We start from the raw sequence: 22,745 nt of genomic DNA, 5'->3' as shown, positions 1-22,745 counted from the left end.
CGGTGTCTGTAGGTGGTGCAATGAGTAGTGGGTCGGCAAACTCTGGCGGTGGTGAAGGGATGGCTGGCTGGCACTGTTGCAGGAAGGTCTGCCATATTTTCTGTGATCTGTGAAGCTGCCTCTCGCTGAGCCTCAACCACAGGCTTGAACACCTTTTAAAGGTCCCGGCTAAGTTCAGTCTTGTCGAGACGATGCTGCATATAACTGGCTTGAATCTTCCGTTTGGTGTCTTGCAACTTACGTCATTCATCTAATAGATCGAATACTGTTGCACACCCCTAAGCGTTTGTGTGAACGCCCTAATTTATGAGTTGCACATGAAGGTATTACACAGATGATACGGATCCCTTTTCGTCGATAGATTCACGTGTCATGGGTATGTGCACTGGTGGCCTCAAATCGTTTTGGCAGGGCATTGGGATTGAGAAAATTGCTCCACCTTACCATAATGGTGGAGGTCCATGCGTTGAAATCACCTCCACCGCTTTAGATCGGGTGAAGGATCACACAACCGCATTTTCAACATATGCTCCTCATATCGACTGGAATCCACTCAAAATTGCATTTGCAGGGCCATTCGAACTTGCAGGGCTGGGTTCCTCTGTGTCCAGATATTCATCATACTTAAAGAAATATTCGAGCTGATCCATTCTTTATCTTATACCGCATAGAACTCATTTAATTTGCATCGATATTTTCCATTTGCCTTGCACCAGCAATGCTTACACAGAGCGTCAAACTGTTTCTTGGTGAGATCGTTGCAGTGATTGCGTCGGATATGGTCGATATTCTTAGCGTTCTGCTGGAAGAGACAGGAGAAGTAGGCATTCTCCCGGATCGACTGGGAAGAAGTTCTGGCACAGGTAGAAACAATCGTCGTTGTCTTCACACGTGTTCTGTTTTTTCAACATCGTCGAACACCATGAGGTTCTTGCGGCTGGGGTCAAGTTCTTGGGGGTTTAGTACATCGCTTCCTTGCTCGAAGAAAAAAGTGTCGATACTCGGGTGTCGTGGTGGTAGTAAGGTGTTGACCATATCGATCAACGAGTAGGGTGACTTGCCCTTGCACTGTAGGAGGTCTCGGATATCTTCTTTGGGGAAGCTTTATTCCAGCGCTTGCTCCAACAGCTGGTAGATAGGTTGGTGAATGGATTATCCGAAGACGAACAATTGATTGTAGTCGGAGCCATCCATCGCGCAGGAATAGGTTGTTTAGCTGCGTCGTCTTACCACAGTCCGACTTCCCAATGATCGACCGTCTTATCGATCATTGAAGTAGGAGGTAGTGATTACTCCTCGTGTGGGCGTTGTCACTGTATGAAATGTCCTTAATTTTCATTTATTAAAATAAAATAGCGATGATTTTCTGTGTGAAAGTAGTAGGAAGACGGACACAGTTAACACCAGCGAGGTAATGACCAGCAACGGGCGACGGTGAAAGGTTGGCAACTGCAAGGTGTGCGATGCCAAGATGTCTCAGTTTGTTGCTACAACCGGTACAGGGTTCATGAACAATCTAATCAACCGACTATCCATGGAAATGCATCTACCCGGACACAACTTCACCAGGCCAGGGACTTAACTTAGAAAGCGACTACTTCCCGACGGCCCCCTGAAGGCTTGGTCAAAACCCATTAATCAAGTTGACGAGGCAGCATATCACCACGATCTTTTTTATGCCCAGTACAAGGATTCATCCGCACACAAGTCCATCGTTCACGAAGCTATGCTACAATGTAGCCTCGCTTAACACTTGGACTGCAGCATCGTCGGACCCATCATCGGTACCAAAGTTGGATTCGGTATGGGTGTTAAAAAAAATGTTTGCTGGACCGATGAGCTAGCTGAGGGGTTCACCAGTTCGATGCTAGTCTCATAAACGCTGTGTAGCGGTGGGTGGTGTGGATGAGACCTGGGCGGACGACCTTTTTGATATGAGTGACTTCTCCAGGGACAACAAGGGAAATAAATTTATCCTGAGCATTATCGATGTATTTTCCAAATATGGCTGGATGATACCACTCAAGAAAAAGAAGGGGTGACGGTGCGGGATGCATTCCAAGCGGTATGCCCAAGCAGCTATCGACAGACAAAGGCACTGAATTTTACAACAAACACGTAAATCAGCTGCTTCAAAAGCATGGTATCGATATCTACTCCACCGGGAACGAAGAGAATTCGAGTATTGTCAAACGTTGGAGCCGCACCATGAAAGATAAAATGTTCAAATACTCTTCAGCCAACTCCACACGCACCTATATCGATGTCCGGGACGATCTTGTTCGCCAGTACAATACCACCAAGCACCGCTATCAAGATGGCCCATGTTGCCGCAAGTCATAAGGAACATGAACCTTTCCCTCCCATACAACCACCGCGAATTTCCGAAGAAAAAAGGTACAATCGAGAAGGGATACACCCCCGCTGGACCGAGGAAGTATTCACCGTTTCCCTTGGTTTGTCAAAGGTCCACTGCGCCTTCTACGATCTTTTCATCCATCTCCTCAAGGGTTTCAACAAAGTCCGTGGCCGCGGTGAAAATCTAGCTTCCCGAGTGAAAGTATCCCTCGTTCTCATCATCCGCTTTACCTGTTGGATTAATATTTACAAAGGTACATACAGTGCATGATCACATTGTTTTGCCCCTTAAAACGCCCAATCGTCTATAACTTCCATCCGTGACATCAGAGAGACCTTAAGGGAGGTGTATGCACGTCCATGCCAATAAGCGGGGTCATATTCCAGGTAGTAAATAAATCTTTAAACGTTTTTTTTCGGCGAATGTACCTCAATTTTATCCGCAATGGCTTTCCTATCTTCCAAAATCTTTTCATGCACCTTCTTTAGCAGTCGATCTATCAACAGCCTGCTAACCCCTTTCAACCCAAGTTGTTTTGCCTGGGTGACAATCTCCTCGTGTGGGGTTTGGGACGACGATGAATTTTAAGATTTGTCTTCGTTTCTATCAACTCTCAACCAACTGATCTTTCCTCAACCGGGATTACCCTCGAAGGTGGTTCATTTTGGCTATACCCCTCAGGGCTTTGACGTTTTCAACTACTAACTCCATGTTCACTATTGGATCAATGTCTTTATCCTAACAAAACAAATCAATTTAGGTCACCCCAAAACCACCATTCCCAATTTACTGGTTTTTAGACCCAGTTTTCGGGCCTACAAAACATATATATTCGAACACTTTCGATCCTACAATCCTTATAAAAAATAAGAAAGTCGTGAAACGTACGCGGTGCGTCATGATTTTTCATCCCATAGCTCACAATTTGCACAGCTCCATCGGTTCTCTCTTTGCCAAGACGGTAGTCAGCTGCTTATTTAATCTCTCACATCCCCATGTGCGAATAGTTTCCGCTTTCCAGCACAAGGTTATAATTTTGCAGTCCTTTACTTCGTGTCGAAGTCTTTAATGTCTTTGACAATCTAGGGTGAGTCCTGCCCTACTTTTCGCAATTTGATAATTTCCTCATCATTGCAGCGCTGTTCTCGATTGGCCTTAACAGCGGCCAGTTTTTTTCAGAATTTCTACCTCTTGCGCCGTATTCTATCTCTGACCAGACATATTTGTAATCTTAAAGTCCATTGTGTTTATTATATCTGTGAATTTCTATTTTTGTGTGTGTGTGTTTATTTCATCCACAAAGAAAAATTTTCCCTCGGATCCAACCTCAAAATGGGGGTGTGGCAGAACTCTCATAATCATGCTACTGTTCATCTCTTAGTAAGCTTACAATTGAGGTATAAGGTATATCTGTAATAAGGGGTCAACGGGTCACATCAGTCCATTCTGTAAGACAAGTGTTCTGTAATTCAAAATATCCATTTCATTATTCAAAATTGACTATTTCTTAATTTTCATGCGTATTTTGGCATTTAGGTCCTCCTTAACCCCTCTAATGGTCATTGCGGCACATATCATTTATACTCAAGTTATTCCTCTATCAATAAGCTTTAATTTGGTATATAAAATTTGCCTTTATAATGGACTGAAGGGCTGTAGTAGTCATTGCCATTATTCAAAATAAGCTATTTCTTAATGTTCAAGCGTATTTCGATATTTAGGTCGTTCGTTACTTCTCTAATATGCGTTGCGGAACTTGTTAACTATATACATATTGTTCCTCTCGTAATAAGCTTTCGAATGAGGTATAAGGTTTATCTATAATTAGGGGATAAAGGGTCGCAGCAGTCCATTCCATTATTCAAAATATCCATTTCATTATTCAAAATTGACTATTTCTTAATTTTCACGCGTATTTTGGCATTTAGGTCTTCTAATATTCGTTGCAGAACATATTGACTATAAACATTTTGCTCCTCTTGTAATCAGCTTTCGAATGAGGTTTAAGGTTTATCTATAATTAAGGGCTAAAGGGTCGCAGCAGTCCATTCCATTATTCAAAATATCCATTTCATTATCCAAAATTGGCTATTTCTTAATTTTCACGCGTATTTCGGCATTTAGGTCTTCTAATATTCGTTGCGGAACATATTGACTATATACATTTTGATCCTCTTGTAATCAGCTTTCGAATGAGGTATAATGTTTATCTATAATTAGGGGCTAAAGGGTCGCAGCAGTCCATTCCATTATTCAAAATATCCATTTTATTATTCAAAATTGGCTATTTCTTCATTTTCACGCGTATTTTGGCATTTAGGTCTTCTAATATTCATTGCAGAACATATTGACAATATACATTTTGTTCCTCTTGTAATCAGCTTTCGAATGAGGTAAAAGGTTTATCTATAATTAGGGGCTAAAGGGTCGCAGCAGTCCATTCCATTATTCAAAATATCCATTTCATTATTCAAAATTGGCTATTTCTTAATTTTTACGCGTATTTTGGCATTTAGGTCTTCTAATAATCGTTGCAGAACATATTGACTACATACATTTTGTTCCTCTTGTAATCAGCTTTCAAATGAGGTATAAGGTTTATCTATAATTAGGGGCTAAAGGGTCGCCGCAGTCGGGTCCATTATTCAAAATATCCATTTCATTATTCAAAATTGGCTATTTCTTAGTTTTCACGCGTATTTTGGCATTTAGGCCTACTAATATTCGTTGCGGAACATATTGACTATCTACATTTTGTTCCTCTTGTAATCAGCTTTCGAATGAGGTATCAGGTTTATCTATAATTAGGGGCTAAAGGGTCGCCGCAGTCCATTCCATTATTCAAAATATCCATTTCATTATTCAAAATTGGCTATTTCTTAATTTTCACGCGTATTTTGGCATTTAGGTCTTCTAATATTCGTTGCGGAACATATTGACTATATTCATGTTGTTCCTCTTGTAATCAGCTTTCGAATGAGGTATAAGGTTTATCTATAATTAGGGGCTAAAGGGTCGCCGCAGTCCATTCCATTATTCAAAATATCCATTTCACTATTCAAAATTGGCTATTTCTTAATTTTCAAGCGTATTTTGGCATTTGGGTCTTCTAATATTCGTTGCGGAAAATATTGACTATATACATTTTGTTCCTCTTGTAATCAGTTTTCGAATGAGGTATAAGGTTTATCTATAATTAGGGGCTAAAGGGTCGCTGCAGTCCATTCCATTATTCAAAATATCCATTTCATTATTAAAAATTGGCTATTTCTTAATTTTCATGCGTATTTTGGCATTTAGGCCTTCTAATATTCGTTGCGGAACATATTGACTATATACATTTTGTTCCTCTTGTAATCAGCTTTCGAATGAGGCATAAGGTTTATCTATAATTAGGGGCCAAAGGGTCGCAGCAGTCCATTCCATTATTCAAAATATCCATTTCATTATTCAAAATTGGCTATTTCTTAATTTTCACGCGTATTTTGGCATTTAGGTCTTCTAATAATCGTTGCGGAACATATTGACTATATACATTTTGTTCCTCTTGTAACCAGCATTCGAATGAGGTAGAATGTTTATCTATAATTAGAGTCTAAAGGGTCGCAGCAGTCCATTCCATTATTCAAAATATCCATTTCATTATTCAAAATTGGCTATTTCTTAATTTTCACGCGTATTTTGGCATTTAGGTCTTCTAATATTCGTTGCGGAACATATTGACTATATACATTTTGTTCTTCTTGTAATCAGCTTTCGAATGAGGCATAAGGTTTATCTATAATTAGGGGCTAAAGGATCGCCGCAGTCCATTCCATTATTCAAAATATCCATTTCATTATTCAAAATTGGCTATTTCTTAATTTTCACGCGTATTTTGGCATTTAAGTCTTCTAATATTCGTTGCGGAACATATTGACTATATACATTTTGTTCCTCTTGTAATCAGCTTTCGAATGAGGTATAAGGTTTATCTATAATTAGGGGCTAAAGGGTCGCCGCAGGGCATTCCATTATTCAAAATATCCATTTCATTATTCCAAATTGGCTATTTCTTAATTTTCACGCGTATTTTGGCTTTTAGGTCTTCTAATATTCGTTGCGGAACATATTCACTATATTCATGTTATTCCTCTTGTAATCAGCTTTCGAATGAGGTATAAGGTTTATCTATAATTAGGGGCTAAAGGGTCGCCGCAGTCCATTCCATTATTCAAAATATCCATTTCATTATTCAAAATTGGCTATTTCTTAATTTTCACGCGTATTTTGGCATTTGGGTCTTCTAATATTCGTTGCGGAACATATTGACTATATACATTTTGTTCCTCTTGTAATCAGTTTTCGAATGAGGTATAAGGTTTATCTATAATTAGGGGCTAAAGGGTCGCCGCAGTCCATTCCATTATTCAAAATATCCATTTCATTATTAAAAATTGGCTATTTCTTAATTTTCATGCGTATTTTGGCATTTAGGCCTTCTAATATTCGTTGCGGAACATATTGACTATATACATTTTGTTCCTCTTGTAATCAGCTTTCGAATGAGGTATAAGGTTTATCTATAATTAGGGACCAAAGGGTCGCAGCAGTCCAATCCATTATTCAAAATATCCATTTCATTATTCAAAATTGGCTATTTCTTAATTTTCACGCGTATTTTGGCATTTAGGTCTTCTAATAATCGTTGCGGAACATATTGACTATCTACATTTTGTTCCTCTTGTAATCAGCTTTCGAATGAGGTATAAGGTTTATCTATAATTAGGGGCTAAAGGGTCGCAGCAGTCCATTCCATTATTCAAAATATCCATTTCATTATTCAAAATTGGCTATTTCTTAATTTTCACGCGTATTTTGGCATTTAGGTCTTCTAATATTCGTTGCAGAACATATTGACTATAAACATTTTGTTCCTCTTGTAATCAGCTTTCGAATGAGGCATAAGGTTTATCTATAATTAGGGACTAAAGGGTCGCCGCAGTCCATTCCATTATTCAAAATATCCATTTCATTATTCAAAATTGGCTATTTCTTAAATTTCACGCGTATTTTGGCATTTAAGTCTTCTAATATTCGTTGCGGAACATATTGACTATATACATTTTGTTCCTCTTGTAATCAGCTTTCGAATGAGGTATAAGGTTTATCTATAATTAGGGGCTAAAGGGTCGCCGCAGGCCATTCCATTATTCAAAATATCCATTTCATTATTCAAAATTGGCTATTTCTTAATTTTCAGGCGTATTTTGGCATTTAGGTCTTCTAATATTCGTTGCGGAACATATTGACTATATTCATGTTGTTCCTCTTGTAATCAGCTTTCGAATGAGGTATAAGGTTTATCTATAATTAGGGGCTAAAGGGTCGCCGCAGTCCATTCCATTATTCAAAATATCCATTTCACTATTCAAAATTGGCTATTTCTTAATTTTCAAGCGTATTTTGGCATTTGGGTCTTCTAATATTCGTTGCGGAAAATATTGACTATATACATTTTGTTCCTCTTGTAATCAGTTTTCGAATGAGGTATAAGGTTTATCTATAATTAGGGGCTAAAGGGTCGCTGCAGTCCATTCCATTATTCAAAATATCCATTTCATTATTAAAAATTGGCTATTTCTTAATTTTCACGCGTATTTTGGCATTTGGGTCTTCTAATATTCGTTGCGGAACATATTGACTATATACATTTTGTTCCTCTTGTAATCAGTTTTCGAATGAGGTATAAGGTTTATCTATAATTAGGGGCTAAAGGGTCGCCGCAGTCCATTCCATTATTCAAAATATCCATTTCATTATTAAAAATTGGCTATTTCTTAATTTTCATGCGTATTTTGGCATTTAGGCCTTCTAATATTCGTTGTGGAACATATTGACTATATACATTTTGTTCCTCTTGTAATCAGCTTTCGAATGAGGTATAAGGTTTATCTATAATTAGGGACCAAAGGGTCGCAGCAGTCCAATCCATTATTCAAAATATCCATTTCATTATTCAAAATTGGCTATTTCTTAATTTTCACGCGTATTTTGGCATTTAGGTCTTCTAATAATCGTTGCGGAACATATTGACTATCTACATTTTGTTCCTCTTGTAATCAGCTTTCGAATGAGGTATAAGGTTTATCTATAATTAGGGGCTAAAGGGTCGCAGCAGTCCATTCCATTATTCAAAATATCCATTTCATTATTCAAAATTGGCTATTTCTTAATTTTCACGCGTATTTTGGCATTTAGGTCTTCTAATATTCGTTGCAGAACATATTGACTATAAACATTTTGTTCCTCTTGTAATCAGCTTTCGAATGAGGCATAAGGTTTATCTATAATTAGGGGCTAAAGGGTCGCCGCAGTCCATTCCATTATTCAAAATATCCATTTCATTATTCAAACTTGGCTATTTCTTAATTTTCACGCGTATTTTGGCATTTAAGTCTTCTAATATTCGTTGCGGAACATATTGACTATATACATTTTGTTCCTCTTGTAATCAGCTTTCGAATGAGGTATAAGGTTTATCTATAATTAGGGGCTAAAGGGTCGCCGCAGGCCATTCCATTATTCAAAATATCCATTTCATTATTCAAAATTGGCTATTTCTTAATTTTCACGCGTATTTTGGCATTTAGGTCTTCTAATATTCGTTGCGGAACATATTGATTATATTCATGTTGTTCCTCTTGTAATCAGCTTTCGAATGAGGTATAAGGTTTATCTATAATTAGGGGCTAAAGGGTCGCCGCAGTCCATTCCATTATTCAAAATATCCATTTCACTATTCAAAATTGGCTATTTCTTAATTTTCACGCGTATTTTGGCATTTGGGTCGTCTAATATTCGTTGCGGAACATATTGACTATATACATTTTGTTCCTTTTGTAATCAGTTTTCGAATGAGGTATAAGGTTTATCTATAATTAGGGGCTAAAGGGTCGCCGCAGTCCATTCCATTATTCAAAATATCCATTTCATTATTAAAAATTGGCTATTTCTTAATTTTCATGCGTATTTTGGCATTTAGGCCTTCTAATATTCGTTGCGGAACATATTGACTATATACATTTTGTTCCTCTTGTAATCAGCTTTCGAATGTGGTATAAGGTTTATCTATAATTAGGGGCCAAGGGGTCGCAGCAGTCCATTCCATTATTCAAAATATCCATTTCATTATTCAAAATTGGCTATTTCTTAATTTTCACGCGTATTTTGGCATTTAGGTCTTCTAATAATCGTTGCGGAACATATTGACTATATACATTTTGTTCCTCTTGTAACCAGCTTTCGAATGAGGTATAAGGTTTATCTATAATTAGGGTCTAAAGGGTCGCAGCAGTCCATTCCATTATTCAAAATATCCATTTCATTATTCAAAATTGGCTATTTCTTAATTTTCACGCGTATTTTGGCATTTAGGTCTTCTAATAATCGTTGCGGAACATATTGACTATATACATTTTGTTCCTCTTGTAACCAGCTTTCGAATGAGGTATAAGGTTTATCTATAATTAGGGTCTAAAGGGTCGCAGCAGTCCATTCCATTATTCAAAATATCCATTTCATTATTCAAAATTGGCTATTTCTTAATTTTCACGCGTATTTTGGCATTTAGGTCTTCTAATATTCGTTGCGGAACATATTGACTATATACATTTTGTTCCTCTTGTAATCAGCTTTCGAATGAGGCATAAGGTTTATCTATAATTAGGGGCTAAAGGGTCGCCGCAGTCCATTCCATTATTCAAAATATCCATTTCATTATTCAAAATTGGTTATTTCTTAATTTTCACGCGTATTTTGGCATTTAAGTCTTCTAATATTCGTTGCGGAACATATTGACTATATACATTTTGTTCCTCTTGTAATCAGCTTTCGAATGAGGTATAAGGTTTATCTATAATTAGGTGCTAAAGGGTCGCCGCAGTCCATTCCATTATTCAAAATATCCATTTCATTATTCAAAATTGGCTATTTCTTAATTTTCACGCGTATTTTGGCTTTTAGGTCTTCTAATATTCGTTGCGGAACATATTGACTATATTCATGTTGTTCCTCTTGTAATCAGCTTTCGAATGAGGTATAAGGTTTATCTATAATTAGGGGCTAAAGGTTCGCCGCAGTCCATTCCATTATTCAAAATATCCATTTCACTATTCAAAATTGGCTATTTCTTAATTTTCACGCGTATTTTGGCATTTGGGTCTTCTAATATTCGTTGCGGAACATATTGACTATATACATTTTGTTCCTCTTGTAATCAGTTTTCGAATGAGGTATAAGGTTTATCTATAATTAGGGGCTAAAGGGTCGCCGCAGTCCATTCCATTATTCAAAATATCCATTTCATTATTAAAAAGAAGCTATTTCTTCATTTTCACGCGTATTTTGGCATTTAGGCCTTCTAATATTCGTTGCAGAACATATTGACTATATAAATTGTGTTCCTCTTGTAATCAGCTTTAGCATGAGGTATAAGGTTTATCTATCATTAGGGGCTAAAGGGTCGCAGCAGTCCATTCCATTATTCAAAATATTCTTTTCATTATTCAAAATTCGCTATTTCTTAATTTTCACGCGTATTTTGGCATTTAGGCCTTCTAATATTCGTTGCGGAACATATTGACTATCTACATTTTGTTCCTTTTTTAATCAGCTTTCGAATGAGGTATCAAGTTTATCTATAATTAAGGGCTAAAGGGTCGCAGCAGTCCATTCCATTTTTCAAAATATCCATTTCATTATTCAAAATTGGTTATTTCTTCATTTTCACGCGTATTTTGGCATTTAGGTCTTCTAATATTCATTGCAGAACATATTGACAATATACATTTTGTTCCTCTTGTAATCAGCTTTCGAATGAGGTATAAGGTTTATCTATAATTAGGGGCTTAAGGGTCGCCGCAGTCCATTCCATTATTCAAAATATCCATTTCATTATTCAAAATTGGCTATTTCTTAATTTTCATGCGTATTTTGGCATTTAGGCCTTCTAATATTCGTTGCGGAACATATTGACTATCTACATTTTGTTCCTCTTGTAATCAGCTTTCGAATGAGGTATAAGGTTTATCTATAATGAAGGGCTAAAGGGTCGCAGCAGTCCATTCCATTATTCAAAATATCCATTTCATTATTCAAAATATGCTATTTCTTAATTTTCACGCGTATTTTGACATTTAGGTCTTCTAATATTCGTTGCAGAACATATTGACTATATACATTTTGTTCCTCTTGCAATCAGCTTTCGAATGAGGCATAAGGTTTATCTATAATTAGGGGCTAAAGGGTCGCCACAGTCCATTCCATTGTTCAAAATATCCATTTCATTATTCAAAATTGGCTATTTCTTAATTTTCACGCGTATTTTGGCATTTAGGTCTTCTAATATTCGTTGTGGAACATATTGACTATATACATTTTGTTCCTCTTGTAATCAGCTTTCGAATGAGGCATAAGGTTTATCTATAATTAGGGGCTAAAGGGTCGCCGCAGTCCATTCCATTATTCAAAATATCCATTTCATTATTCAAAATTGGCTATTTCTTAATTTTCACGCGTATTTTGGCATTTAAGTCTTCTAATATTCGTTGCGGAATATATTGACTATATACATTTTGTTCCTCTTGTAATCAGCTTTCGAATGAGGTATAAGGTTTATCTATAATTAGAGGCTAAAGGGTCGCTGCAGGCCATTCCATTATTCAAAATATCCATTTCATTATTCAAAATTGGCTATTTCTTAATTTTCACGCGTATTTTGGCATTTAGGTCTTCTAATATTCGTTGCGGAACATATTGACTATATACATTTTGTTCCTCTTGTAATCAGCTTTCGAATGACGTATAAGGTTTATCTATAATTAGGGGCTAAAGGGTCGCCGCAGTCCTTTCCATTATACAAAATATCCATTTCATTATTCAAAATTGGCTATTTCTTAATTTTCATGCGTATTTTGGCATTTAGGCCTTCTAATATTCGTTGCGGAACATATTGACTATATACATTTTGTTCCTCTTGTAATCAGCTTTCGAATGAGGTATAAGGTTTATCTATAATTTGGGGCCAAAGGGTCACAGCAGTCCATTCCATTATTCAAAATATCCATTTCATTCAAAATTGGCTATTTCTTAATTTTCACGCGTATTTTGGCATTTAGGTCTTCTAATATTCGTTGCGGAACATATTGACTATATACATTTTGTTCCTCTTGTAATCAGCTTTCGAATGAGGTATAAGGTTTATCTATAATTAGGGTCTAAAGGGTCGCCGCAGTCCATTCCATTATTCAAAATATCCATTTCATTATTCAAAATTGGCTATTTCTCAATGTTCAGGCGTATTTCGATATGTAAGTCCTTCGTTACTCCTGTAATATGCGTAGCAGAACATACTGACTATATACATTTTGTCCCTCTCTCAATAAGCTTTCGATTGATGTATAATATATATCTGTAGTTAGGGACTGAAGGGTCCTGCCAGTCCTTTCCATTATTCAAAATATCCATTTCATTATTCAAAATTGGCTATTTCTCAATGTTCACGCGTAATTCGATATTTAAGTCCTTCGTTACTCCTGTAATTTCCGTTGCGGAACATATTGACTGTATACCCTTTGTTCCTCTCTTAATAAGCTTTCGATCGAGGTAAAATATATATCTGAAATTACGGGCTGAAGGGTCCTGTCAGTCTATTCCATTATTCAAAATATCCATTTCATTATTCAAAATTGGCTATTTCTCAATGTTCAGGCGTATTTCGATATTTAAGTCATTCGTTACTCCTCTAATATGCGTTGCGGAACATATTGACTATATAACTTTTTTTCTTCTCTTAATAAGCTTTCGATCGATGTATAATATATATCTGTAATAAGAGGCTGAAGGGTCCTGTCAGTCTATTCCATTATTCAAAATATCCATTTCATTATTCAAAATTTGCTAACATGTTTAACCCCGCCACATTATTTATGTATGTGTCTGTCCCAAGTCAGGAGCCTGTAATTTAGTGGTTGTAGTTTGTTTATGTTGTTTATGTGCTACATATTTGTTTTTCGTTCATTTTTTACATAAATAAGGTCGTTAGGTTTCTTGTTTGAATTTTTTTACATTGTCTTATTGGGGCCTTTTATAGCTGACTATGCGGTATGGGCTTTGCTCATTGTTGAAGGCCGTACGGTGACATATAGTTGTTAATGTCTGTGTCATTTTGGTCCTTTGTGGATAGTTGTTTCATTGGCAATCATACCACATCTTCTTTTTTATATTTCCTCATTTTTACGCATGTTGTGGCATTTAGGTCCTCCGTAAACCCTCTTATGGTCATTGCGAATCAAAATATAGCTTTAGTGTCAACAGTCATTTTTTTTTATATTTAATTTGAATAATGAAACATAAACTATTTCATTATTCATTATTCATTTTTTAATATTGAATAATGAATAGTGAACTATTTCATTATTCATTATTGATTAATGAATAATGAACTATGAATAATGGACGATAATCGGTACTTATCAGGTGTGATTTACCAGTCAAACAATCGTTTTGTATTTATAGCAAACTAAAAATATCGATTCAAATGTATTACTATTTATATCATACCATATTATGTTTATATAATATATTTGACAAGTCAAAGTAAAGTCAACATAAAATTTAAAAAAAGATCATTTGAAAAACAGCAAATTACAAAGTTGTTTTTAAAAATCAATGATGTTTTTATTTGTGTTTGTTCATACATTACATAATTCGATACATTTGTCTTAGTATACAATGTTTTTGTTACTTTATAGACCTTGTAATGGATTTCATTTAAAATACTTTATTAAAATACGTTATTTCCCTTTGTACAGATGTTATAGATCTATTTAGAAGTTTCCTAGTTATACAAATTGAAATATAACAAAACAATTTGATAAGCATTCGACGACATGAATGATGAAATATCACTTGCATAACATATACATGCATTATTAACGTTTTGAAAAAAATACTGCAGATTGGTCCTTCTATAACGCAGTTCTTGTTTCGGTTTTACATGGGTACGAAAACAAATTGTAAAAGCCTATTTACACCCTACATCTTAGTGCATGGGTTGTATCTTTTTTTTTGTTAGCTTTACCGTTGTCAATTTTATAAAGGGTTAAGTCCTGATGTATTTTGCTAATACAAATGCACATCGAATTAGGTTTTATTGCTAAGCCAGTTTAAGATTTTATCTGTATATTGCTAGGACATTTCAGTCAGGTTGTATGGAAGGAGTCCAGAGAAGTTGGAGTAGGGAGAGCAAGGACGAACGATGGGAAGGTGGTGGTTGTTACAAACTACAGACCTGCTGGAAACAGACCTGGGGCTTACTCAACTAATGTTCTTCCACCCTCGGACACATCAAAATATGAACAAACAGGTACATATAGATATACATATTTTCCTGCATTGTCAAAGGTAGAGCAGTTCTAGTAAGCGATCGAATTCGTTAACTACTGCGTCCGTCGATCAGTCCGTTCGAAAGAAACATTTCAAAGATTTATTGGCTTCTATAAAAGGAACCATTGCTCAAAATGTACATGGATATATGCCATTTCAGAGTGTTCATCGAAAAATTTATTGACTAAGCAATACCCGGAATTTAACAATGTATAAAGTAAATCACAAAAATACTGAACTCCTAGGAAAATCAAAAACGGAAAGTCCCTAATCAAATGGCAAACTCAAAAGCTAAAAAACATCAAACGAATGGACAACGGCCATATTCCTGACTTGGTACAGGCATTTTCCTGTGTATAAAATGTTGTATTAAACCTGGTTTTAAAGCTAGCTAAACCTCTCACTTGTATGACAGTGGCGTATTTTACATCAAAGTCCATTTTGTTAAAAAATTTTAAAAGATTTCCTTCAAAGCAAAATATCACGGAAACATGTTGAATTTGAAAATGTGTCTTCAAACACAATGTATGAAAATAAGAGTCAATAGTAGTGTACCGGTGTTCATATCTCGTTAATCCATATAAATATACAAATCAAGAAAGATAATTAAGGAAATTGCAATAACTCCTAACAGAGCAAAACATATGCGTCGACATTGTAAACGTTCCTTGGTACAATTTAGGACACACATCCGCAATGCCATTCCTAACTTTGTTGAAATTTTAAAATAGGTGGTAAATTTGCAGATCTGATGATTGTTCCTATATCTTAAGATCTATGAACACGAGAGTATGTCTCTCGTAAGTAATCATTGACCATTGTATTGGTCAACCAAGTTAATTTGTTAAATATATTTTTAAACTGTATAAACTCTCACATACATATATATTTTAATCTGATTTAATTGCGTTTTGATTTTTTATAAGTCATATATAGACTGAGAAGACAAGCTTTTAGTTATCTCACTGACTTATTAATTGCACTCGTTTATGTTGTCCCTCTCAAATTATTTGTATGTCAAGACATTTTGATCATAAGGAAACTGGAAATAAAAAATGTTAATATCAGGTACTAATTCCTGTCTTACAGTATGATCTGATTTCCCTCTTCTAAAAGTCATGACCAATCTTAGATAATACTTAAAATAAGTTTTCACTGGAATTATTTGGTAATTTTAGAAAGTGTTATTTTGATATGTAAATATTTGGTCCCAAGGTACAAAGCAAAATTTAAAAAGAGGATAAAAAAGAAATAATATGTCTTCCTATACTACCCTATGGAACACTTTTTTTGAATATATATAGTCACTCATGTTAACCTTACCTCTAAAAATCTTGCAGCGCTAGCATATCATAAAGTCAATAGTAGTTATCGCACCGAATCAAATACATTCTTTGTAACTCATATTGTTTTTTTTTATGAGTCTTTTTCAAAAGAAAGTAATTTTATCAATAAGTGCGCAATGGATGGGAATATTAATAGTCCCAGGCAATGGCAAAGAAGTTTCCAAAGATTGACGACTCGGTCATATGATATCGTTCAAGGTAACAATCTTGGCACAGTTGACTAAAAGATGTAAACTTTCTTTCTTTTTTTTTTGCACTTCAATGTTTCAGTTGTTTCGTTGTTCTTCTCTTATAGTTGATGTGTTTACCTCAGTTTTAGTTTGTAACCCGGATTTGTGTTCTTTCAATAGATTTGTGACTTTCGAACAGCGTTGCCTTTATTTAAGGTGTTCTTCTTGATGCTTAGTATTTCTCTTTTTAGTCGACCACAGGTTTTTGTTGGCATTCGTGTTTTAAGAGATGTGATTTTCTTTTAATGTTTGTCTTTTCGTCGGTTTTCTTCGACTGATGTTCTCTGATTGCTTACTTGTAACCTTTCGTCATTTCGGTTTGATTTAATTTCATTTCCATGCTTTGAAATCTCAGTACCTTTTTAAGTATCACTAGCATAGAAACTTTTTTTTATCTTTCACATTAACAACTGCATGTATATTTTGAAAATGAGACGTTGCAAAATAGATTTTTCATTATTGCCTTTTCCCCCTACAAATTAAGTTATAAACTGATCAAATATGACCTTTGCATCATCTAAACATAATTAAAAACAATTATTGTTAGAGATAAACTCGATTGTTCTTTGAAATTTCTGTTAATCGAAGTAAAACGCTATTTTCATGCATTCATGTATGTATTTCTAGATTAACATTAAGCTTACAGGAACGCTGAGAGTCATCTTCTGTTTTCAGCCTTATGCTTAAATATGAAAAAAAAACTATTGTTTTGAAGAGAAATAAAATAAAATTCAAACGTATACACATACTAGTTTACAAAAAATAATATTATGTACATCTTCGTGTGTTCAAGTGCTTACTTTATTAAGATTTCCGGTTTCCTATTTAGCATGGTTAAATGTGTATATTAATAGATGAACTTTTATTATTCCACCATATTTAAATAATGTAACTATTAACCCGACACACATATTAGGTGTGCAAATATTTACGTATTTGATTATGTGCCATAAAAGAAAAATCTTCATAAATGGTAGAATTCACAGTGTCACATTTACAGTATCACTGTAACGTAATCGGAGTAAATGGTTAATGAGGATTATACCCTGTTTTATAATGTGTCAAACAAATGAAAAGTAACCCGTCCAAATACTAGTAGACAATTGTAAAGGAAACTAAGGTTAATTTGCTGCATAGTATAAACTTGTGTGTGTAAATTATTCGACATGGCCTCCAAACCTAAGAAATCAAGGTCCAAAAGACGTCACTCCGATGATGAAAGTGATCAGATTACAGGGGCTAAGAAAAAGAAAATTGAAGAAGATACATCGATCTTAGGTGGTATAAGTTCAATCATGGCCTCCATTGGTGAGTTTCTTCTGTTAATACAACTATAAAGTTGAAATTAAGTCGCCTTGAGCACTGAAAGAGATTTTGGTCGCCTTATGTCTTAGAAACAGAATAGCGTGCTTAAACGCCGTTTAAAAAAAAGGTTAAATATTAGGCGGAACAAAGAAAAAGAACAGTCAGATGCTATCTAGATAGAACACGCATTTGCTTAGACTTAATTGAAGTACGTGTCTACTTTTCATATGACAAATATTTACCGATTTTATTTTGTAAATTTGGTAAAAAGTACGATAAACAATTCTGTACATAATGCATGCGCTCCATCCAATAGTAAATGAAACTTGGTCTTAAACGGCAATTTTGTTCTAACATCATCTTGATAGTATAAACCTAAAAACGTTAAGCCTTGGTTTGGAGTTAAATATTTTTTTCATGGTTGTTTCAGTACTGTTCAGATGTTTTGCTTACAGGTCTATATTGATTATAAGCGATTTGTCTAAAAAAAAAAAGTAAAATTATAAAAATACTGAACTCCGAACACAACGGAACAGAATTTAATATACCGCAGTAGATAAATCTAAAATAAGAGATACACTTTGACAACAACAATGATCGGGTAGTCAAATTCTACTAAAACAACTTAAAAACCTAAAATCGGTTGTAAACTTTTTATATGAGTTATTGCATTAGAAACGATATCCTTTTGAATTTTTGACAAAAACTAAAGTTAATGGAGATAATTTTTAAACAGCCAGAATGATCAGCAAGACACGATCTGCAGCTATCTGAACATGACAGAAATCAACAGTCGGCCATGAAATGACAACTTTCAAACATTTTCCAGTTTTTTTTGCTATTTTCTTAAAAACGATAAAAGTTATAAAAAAAAATACCAAGTCAGGAATTGTTTTCATTCGTTCCGTTGATTGACATAGTGTAACGTTTGATTTCGTCATGTTTTGTGGGATTTCCATTTTTGAATTTCGATTTTCGTTATACTTTTTCGTTTACCATATTTTATAGATATCCGAACATTTTCTCTTTTATTTTATGGGAATAAAAAGAAAACTTCTGTTGCCCATAACATTATTTTTATTTTATAGAATTAAGAAGTTTTTCGGCCTTTAGAAGTTTCATTTTATAGGAATATATTAAACGAAAAAAATCTGTTGCAAATAGCAAAGCCGATTTAGGATAAATGACACTCTTTTCCTCATTATCATGTCGAATTTTGATGAATATGTAACTAATTAGCTATAAACTAAAATAAAATTCTAATTAAATAATGTATATGCTATTTGAATTCCAATGATAAAAAAAACATAAAACCGATCTGATAACAACTAAATGGAGGAAACTGAACGTGAAAAAACATATGGGCAAGTTTATGTTTTTATGTAACGGAAAAATCTAATTCAAACGACATATGCTTTGGTTTCTATCAAAATTCAAACGTTTTAATAATTCGTATTAAATCGTATATACGATTAAAAAAAGATAAATGTATAAAAATTTCTTCCGTTGGGTACAATGTTTTGACCCGGCTTGTCAGTCCGCCAGTCCTGTTTTTGTCTTCACAAATCCTCTGAAACCGAACAACAGTATTTTATTATACATACTATGTAAATTATCACGATTCAACTTTTTTATATTATGAGTTAAGCCCATTTGAACTAAGAGTTCATGCATAGATCTACTACAAAAACAGTTTTTCATCGCAACTCATCTGAAAAAGTTAAATAACAAAAATATCGAACTCCAAGGAAAATTCTAATTGGAAAGTCCCTAAATGGCAAAATCAAAAGCACAAACACATCAAACGAATTGAAAACAACGTTCATATTCCTGACTTGGTACAGACATTTTCTTATTTAGAAAATGGTGAATTAATCATGTTTTCATACCTAGCTTAACATCTTACTTGTATGACAGTTACATAAAACTTCATTATTTAGACAACCATGTGACCATGTTAACAAAAACAAACAGACTTGAAGTAAAAGTGTAAAAAAAGGGGAACAGAAGTCAACATGTAGAATCCACTCAACAAAATATCATATCACTTTGTAGATAATAAGGACTTACTACGTAGATGTGCAGTTCAACAGTAAATTATTCTTCAATTTATTCTAGAAATTATTCCCCTTTGAAGTTAGAACTTATGACTAGTTAAACTGTTGCAACCGTTTGTTATCGCATCTCCTCTGAAACCACTAAATGTAATTTCAAGAATCTTTGTAGATAATATGGACAAAATATGTAGATATGCATATCCACAATAAATCACTTTTGTAGTCTTTGAACTTAGGAATTTGGTGAGATTTTTTGGCACAGTGACATTGTGTGACTGTGGGATATGTGAACGTACTTATTTAGGTTCTTTAATTTTGAATAAAACGAGGAATTATTATTTGGTCTTTTAAACTTTTGGTCAGATAACGTCTAATGACTCTACAAAAACTTACGAAAGTTGATAAAAAGATGTGAGAATTTGAAATCAACGATAAGGTATACGATATGGTCATTATTATGGTCTCGTGAAATCAAAAGGCACGACGTTTAAAAGTTCTACAATAGAGATACGAAATAGCATACAAACATGTTCAATATATATCAGTCGGTCAGAATGAATATTACATTCGTAATTCATATTTGCCTAACCTTTTTCAATCCGGCAAATCCACACGGTGTCTTATTTTCATACATGTATGAGTGATAATGCTAAAACTTACATCTGGGAATGTTGGAAAGTTGTCATTTTTTTCGAGCAAACTTTACAAATGATCATTCTTGCCAATGTAATCATCTTCATCATTTCCGGTGATTTTAAACATGCCGTGGAAGACCCTCATGGGAAGTCATTGTCGTTAAAACTAATCTCCGTCTTGTTCCGATAATCTTAATTATGAAAAGTCTAGTTAATATACGATCTTGTTTACAAAACAGAAGAATTACACGTCATCAACGCGATTCTGCGATCAGTGGCAATTCCTTGTGGTACATGTGGTACTAACTATTTTCGAAACAGAATGTGACCTACTCAATTAGACCATTTACCGGGTTTGTACAGCATCAGCAACCAGACGGGTACTTAATTTTGAGAAGGATCTGCTTAAGCACCTGAGTTTTTTTTGGTGGGGTTCTTGTTGCTCAGTCTTTAGTTTCTGTGTTTTATTTTATGAACTGATGACTGATGAGTTTGGATGTCCCTTAGGTATCTGTCGCCTCTCGTTTTGAAAAAAATTATTTAAAATTGCATTTTTGGGGGGAATGTATTGCAGAAGCTGTGGTTGGACATCACTAGCGTTTTACTGTTTTAGAATTATTGTTCTGTTTAATTCATTTGGTCAAACACAATCTATGGTGTATTTCTCAGAAAGTTTATATTGTTGCTTGAGCAAGTAACAATCAGTCAGTCAACGTGACTGAGACAGTCAGTCTTAGATTTGTTGAAGCTTTCATTGGATTTATCGTGAGCCATCTTAACTCAACTGTAGTTTAATGTCTTTCCTCATTGTGCTGAGGTCTACAATAATTTCATAATTGTCAGCACGATTTGAAAGGAAAAAAACCTATGGTTAAATTTAAACACATTTTTGGTAATCTTTAATATACTGGTAAACTATAAGTACTTGAATTAAAGTATGATACTTTAAAATTGATTTTCTCAAATATATATCATATTATGAAATGTAATTAAAATATACAATGACGTTAATTTTCGATTACCAATAAGTAATGGTTTGGTGACGTGTTTGTTGTTTGTATTTACCGTGTATTGTAATATTTCAAATAATTGATAAAAAGAATTACCTATCCATCCCATGAGATATAATTGTACATAGAAATGCGTTGGTGTTGTTAGATGTTACCCGGAATTTAACTGTTTGTATTTAAATCGCCAGTGATCATAATTTATTGGCCTTTAGTATTACATTTGGTCACTGTACGCAAGTTGGTAAGTTCATGTAATATTTTTTTTCTTTCAACGCCTCAATTCATTGGCGTATTTTTTTTACCAGCTTCAATTGTCCAGGCTAATTTACTTAGTATGGTCATACGTTTAGGTTGAAAACTTCACTTTTTTATTATTATTATTAAAATTGAAAATTGAGATGGATAAAGTGTCAAAGAGACAACACCTCGACCAAATTTAAAATTTTTAAGACTTGGTTAACCTCAAAGTTAGCGTTATACAATGGAAAATGTATATAAGCAATTGTTGCATTATTTTTCATTGATATATCAAGATGAGAATTGTCAAAATGGTTTATTTCGCAATGCTTTAAATCATTATCATGAAAATATACTGACAACAATATAAACGTTGCAACACATTGTTACATTAGGACGGGAATGGATACATTTATTCAGTACTTTGTTTCGAGCATTTTTTTTTTAAGAAGTATTATTACAATGAGATCTGCATTCAAATTTTATGCGTAAATGAATGGTATTTGTTTAAACATGATACAAGAAACAGAAAATTCAGATACCTTAGAAAAGTTAACTAAATGGGTAATGACAGCCCCGAGCAGTGACGCGTACCTCACAAAAGTAGTACTGCCTTTTATTTTACTTTTGATAATAATTGAAAAGTTTAATACATTTTTTTAATGTGTATTTTTAGCAATTGATTTATATCCGTTTTATAAATATAATTTTCGACATTTAAATATATGAGGGCATTTCATTGACCAAATAAAAAAATATATAAGATCATTCACGAATATGAAAAGGGACAATTTGATAGAATATTATACTTGTTAACCGAAGAAATTAAAATTTGAATACATTTTGTAAATTTCAATTAATTCGTTTTTCATTGTAAATACAACTTGCATGTAGATAACGGTTTACCTAAACGACATCAAAATATAAAATTAATCAAACAAAAGCTGTATTTTTCAATGAAGTCAATATTCCATTGTAAATAGGAGTTGATGGTATGTAGTGTATTGACCATATAGTATTTCTCCAAAGATCAATAGATAATAATTATTACCTGTAATATACATATAACCTGACCATACGTGATATTGTCGTAAATATTGTCTTCTCCATTGTGTACCCGCAACGATTTTATTAGCTATT

At 34.2% G+C, this 22,745-nt stretch overlaps 1 protein-coding gene across 1 annotated transcript in view; it reads left to right on the top strand.

Moving 5' to 3' along the window:
* The window catches only part of LOC143063528 (uncharacterized), a 62,359-nt gene that overhangs the window by 22,750 nt on the left and 16,864 nt on the right, over positions 1-22,745 (top strand). Inside the window, exon 4 of the mRNA XM_076235728.1 lies at positions 14,592-14,765. Within this exon, the coding sequence (XP_076091843.1) occupies positions 14,592-14,765 (174 nt within the window). The remainder of the gene's footprint in view (positions 1-14,591; positions 14,766-22,745) is intronic.

This window comes from Mytilus galloprovincialis, chromosome 2 (assembly GCF_965363235.1).
Source record: "Mytilus galloprovincialis chromosome 2, xbMytGall1.hap1.1, whole genome shotgun sequence".
NCBI lineage: Eukaryota > Metazoa > Mollusca > Bivalvia > Mytilida > Mytilidae > Mytilus > Mytilus galloprovincialis.
Note: the sequence above shows the minus strand (reverse complement) of the source record. Positions and strands in the feature narration are given on the sequence as shown.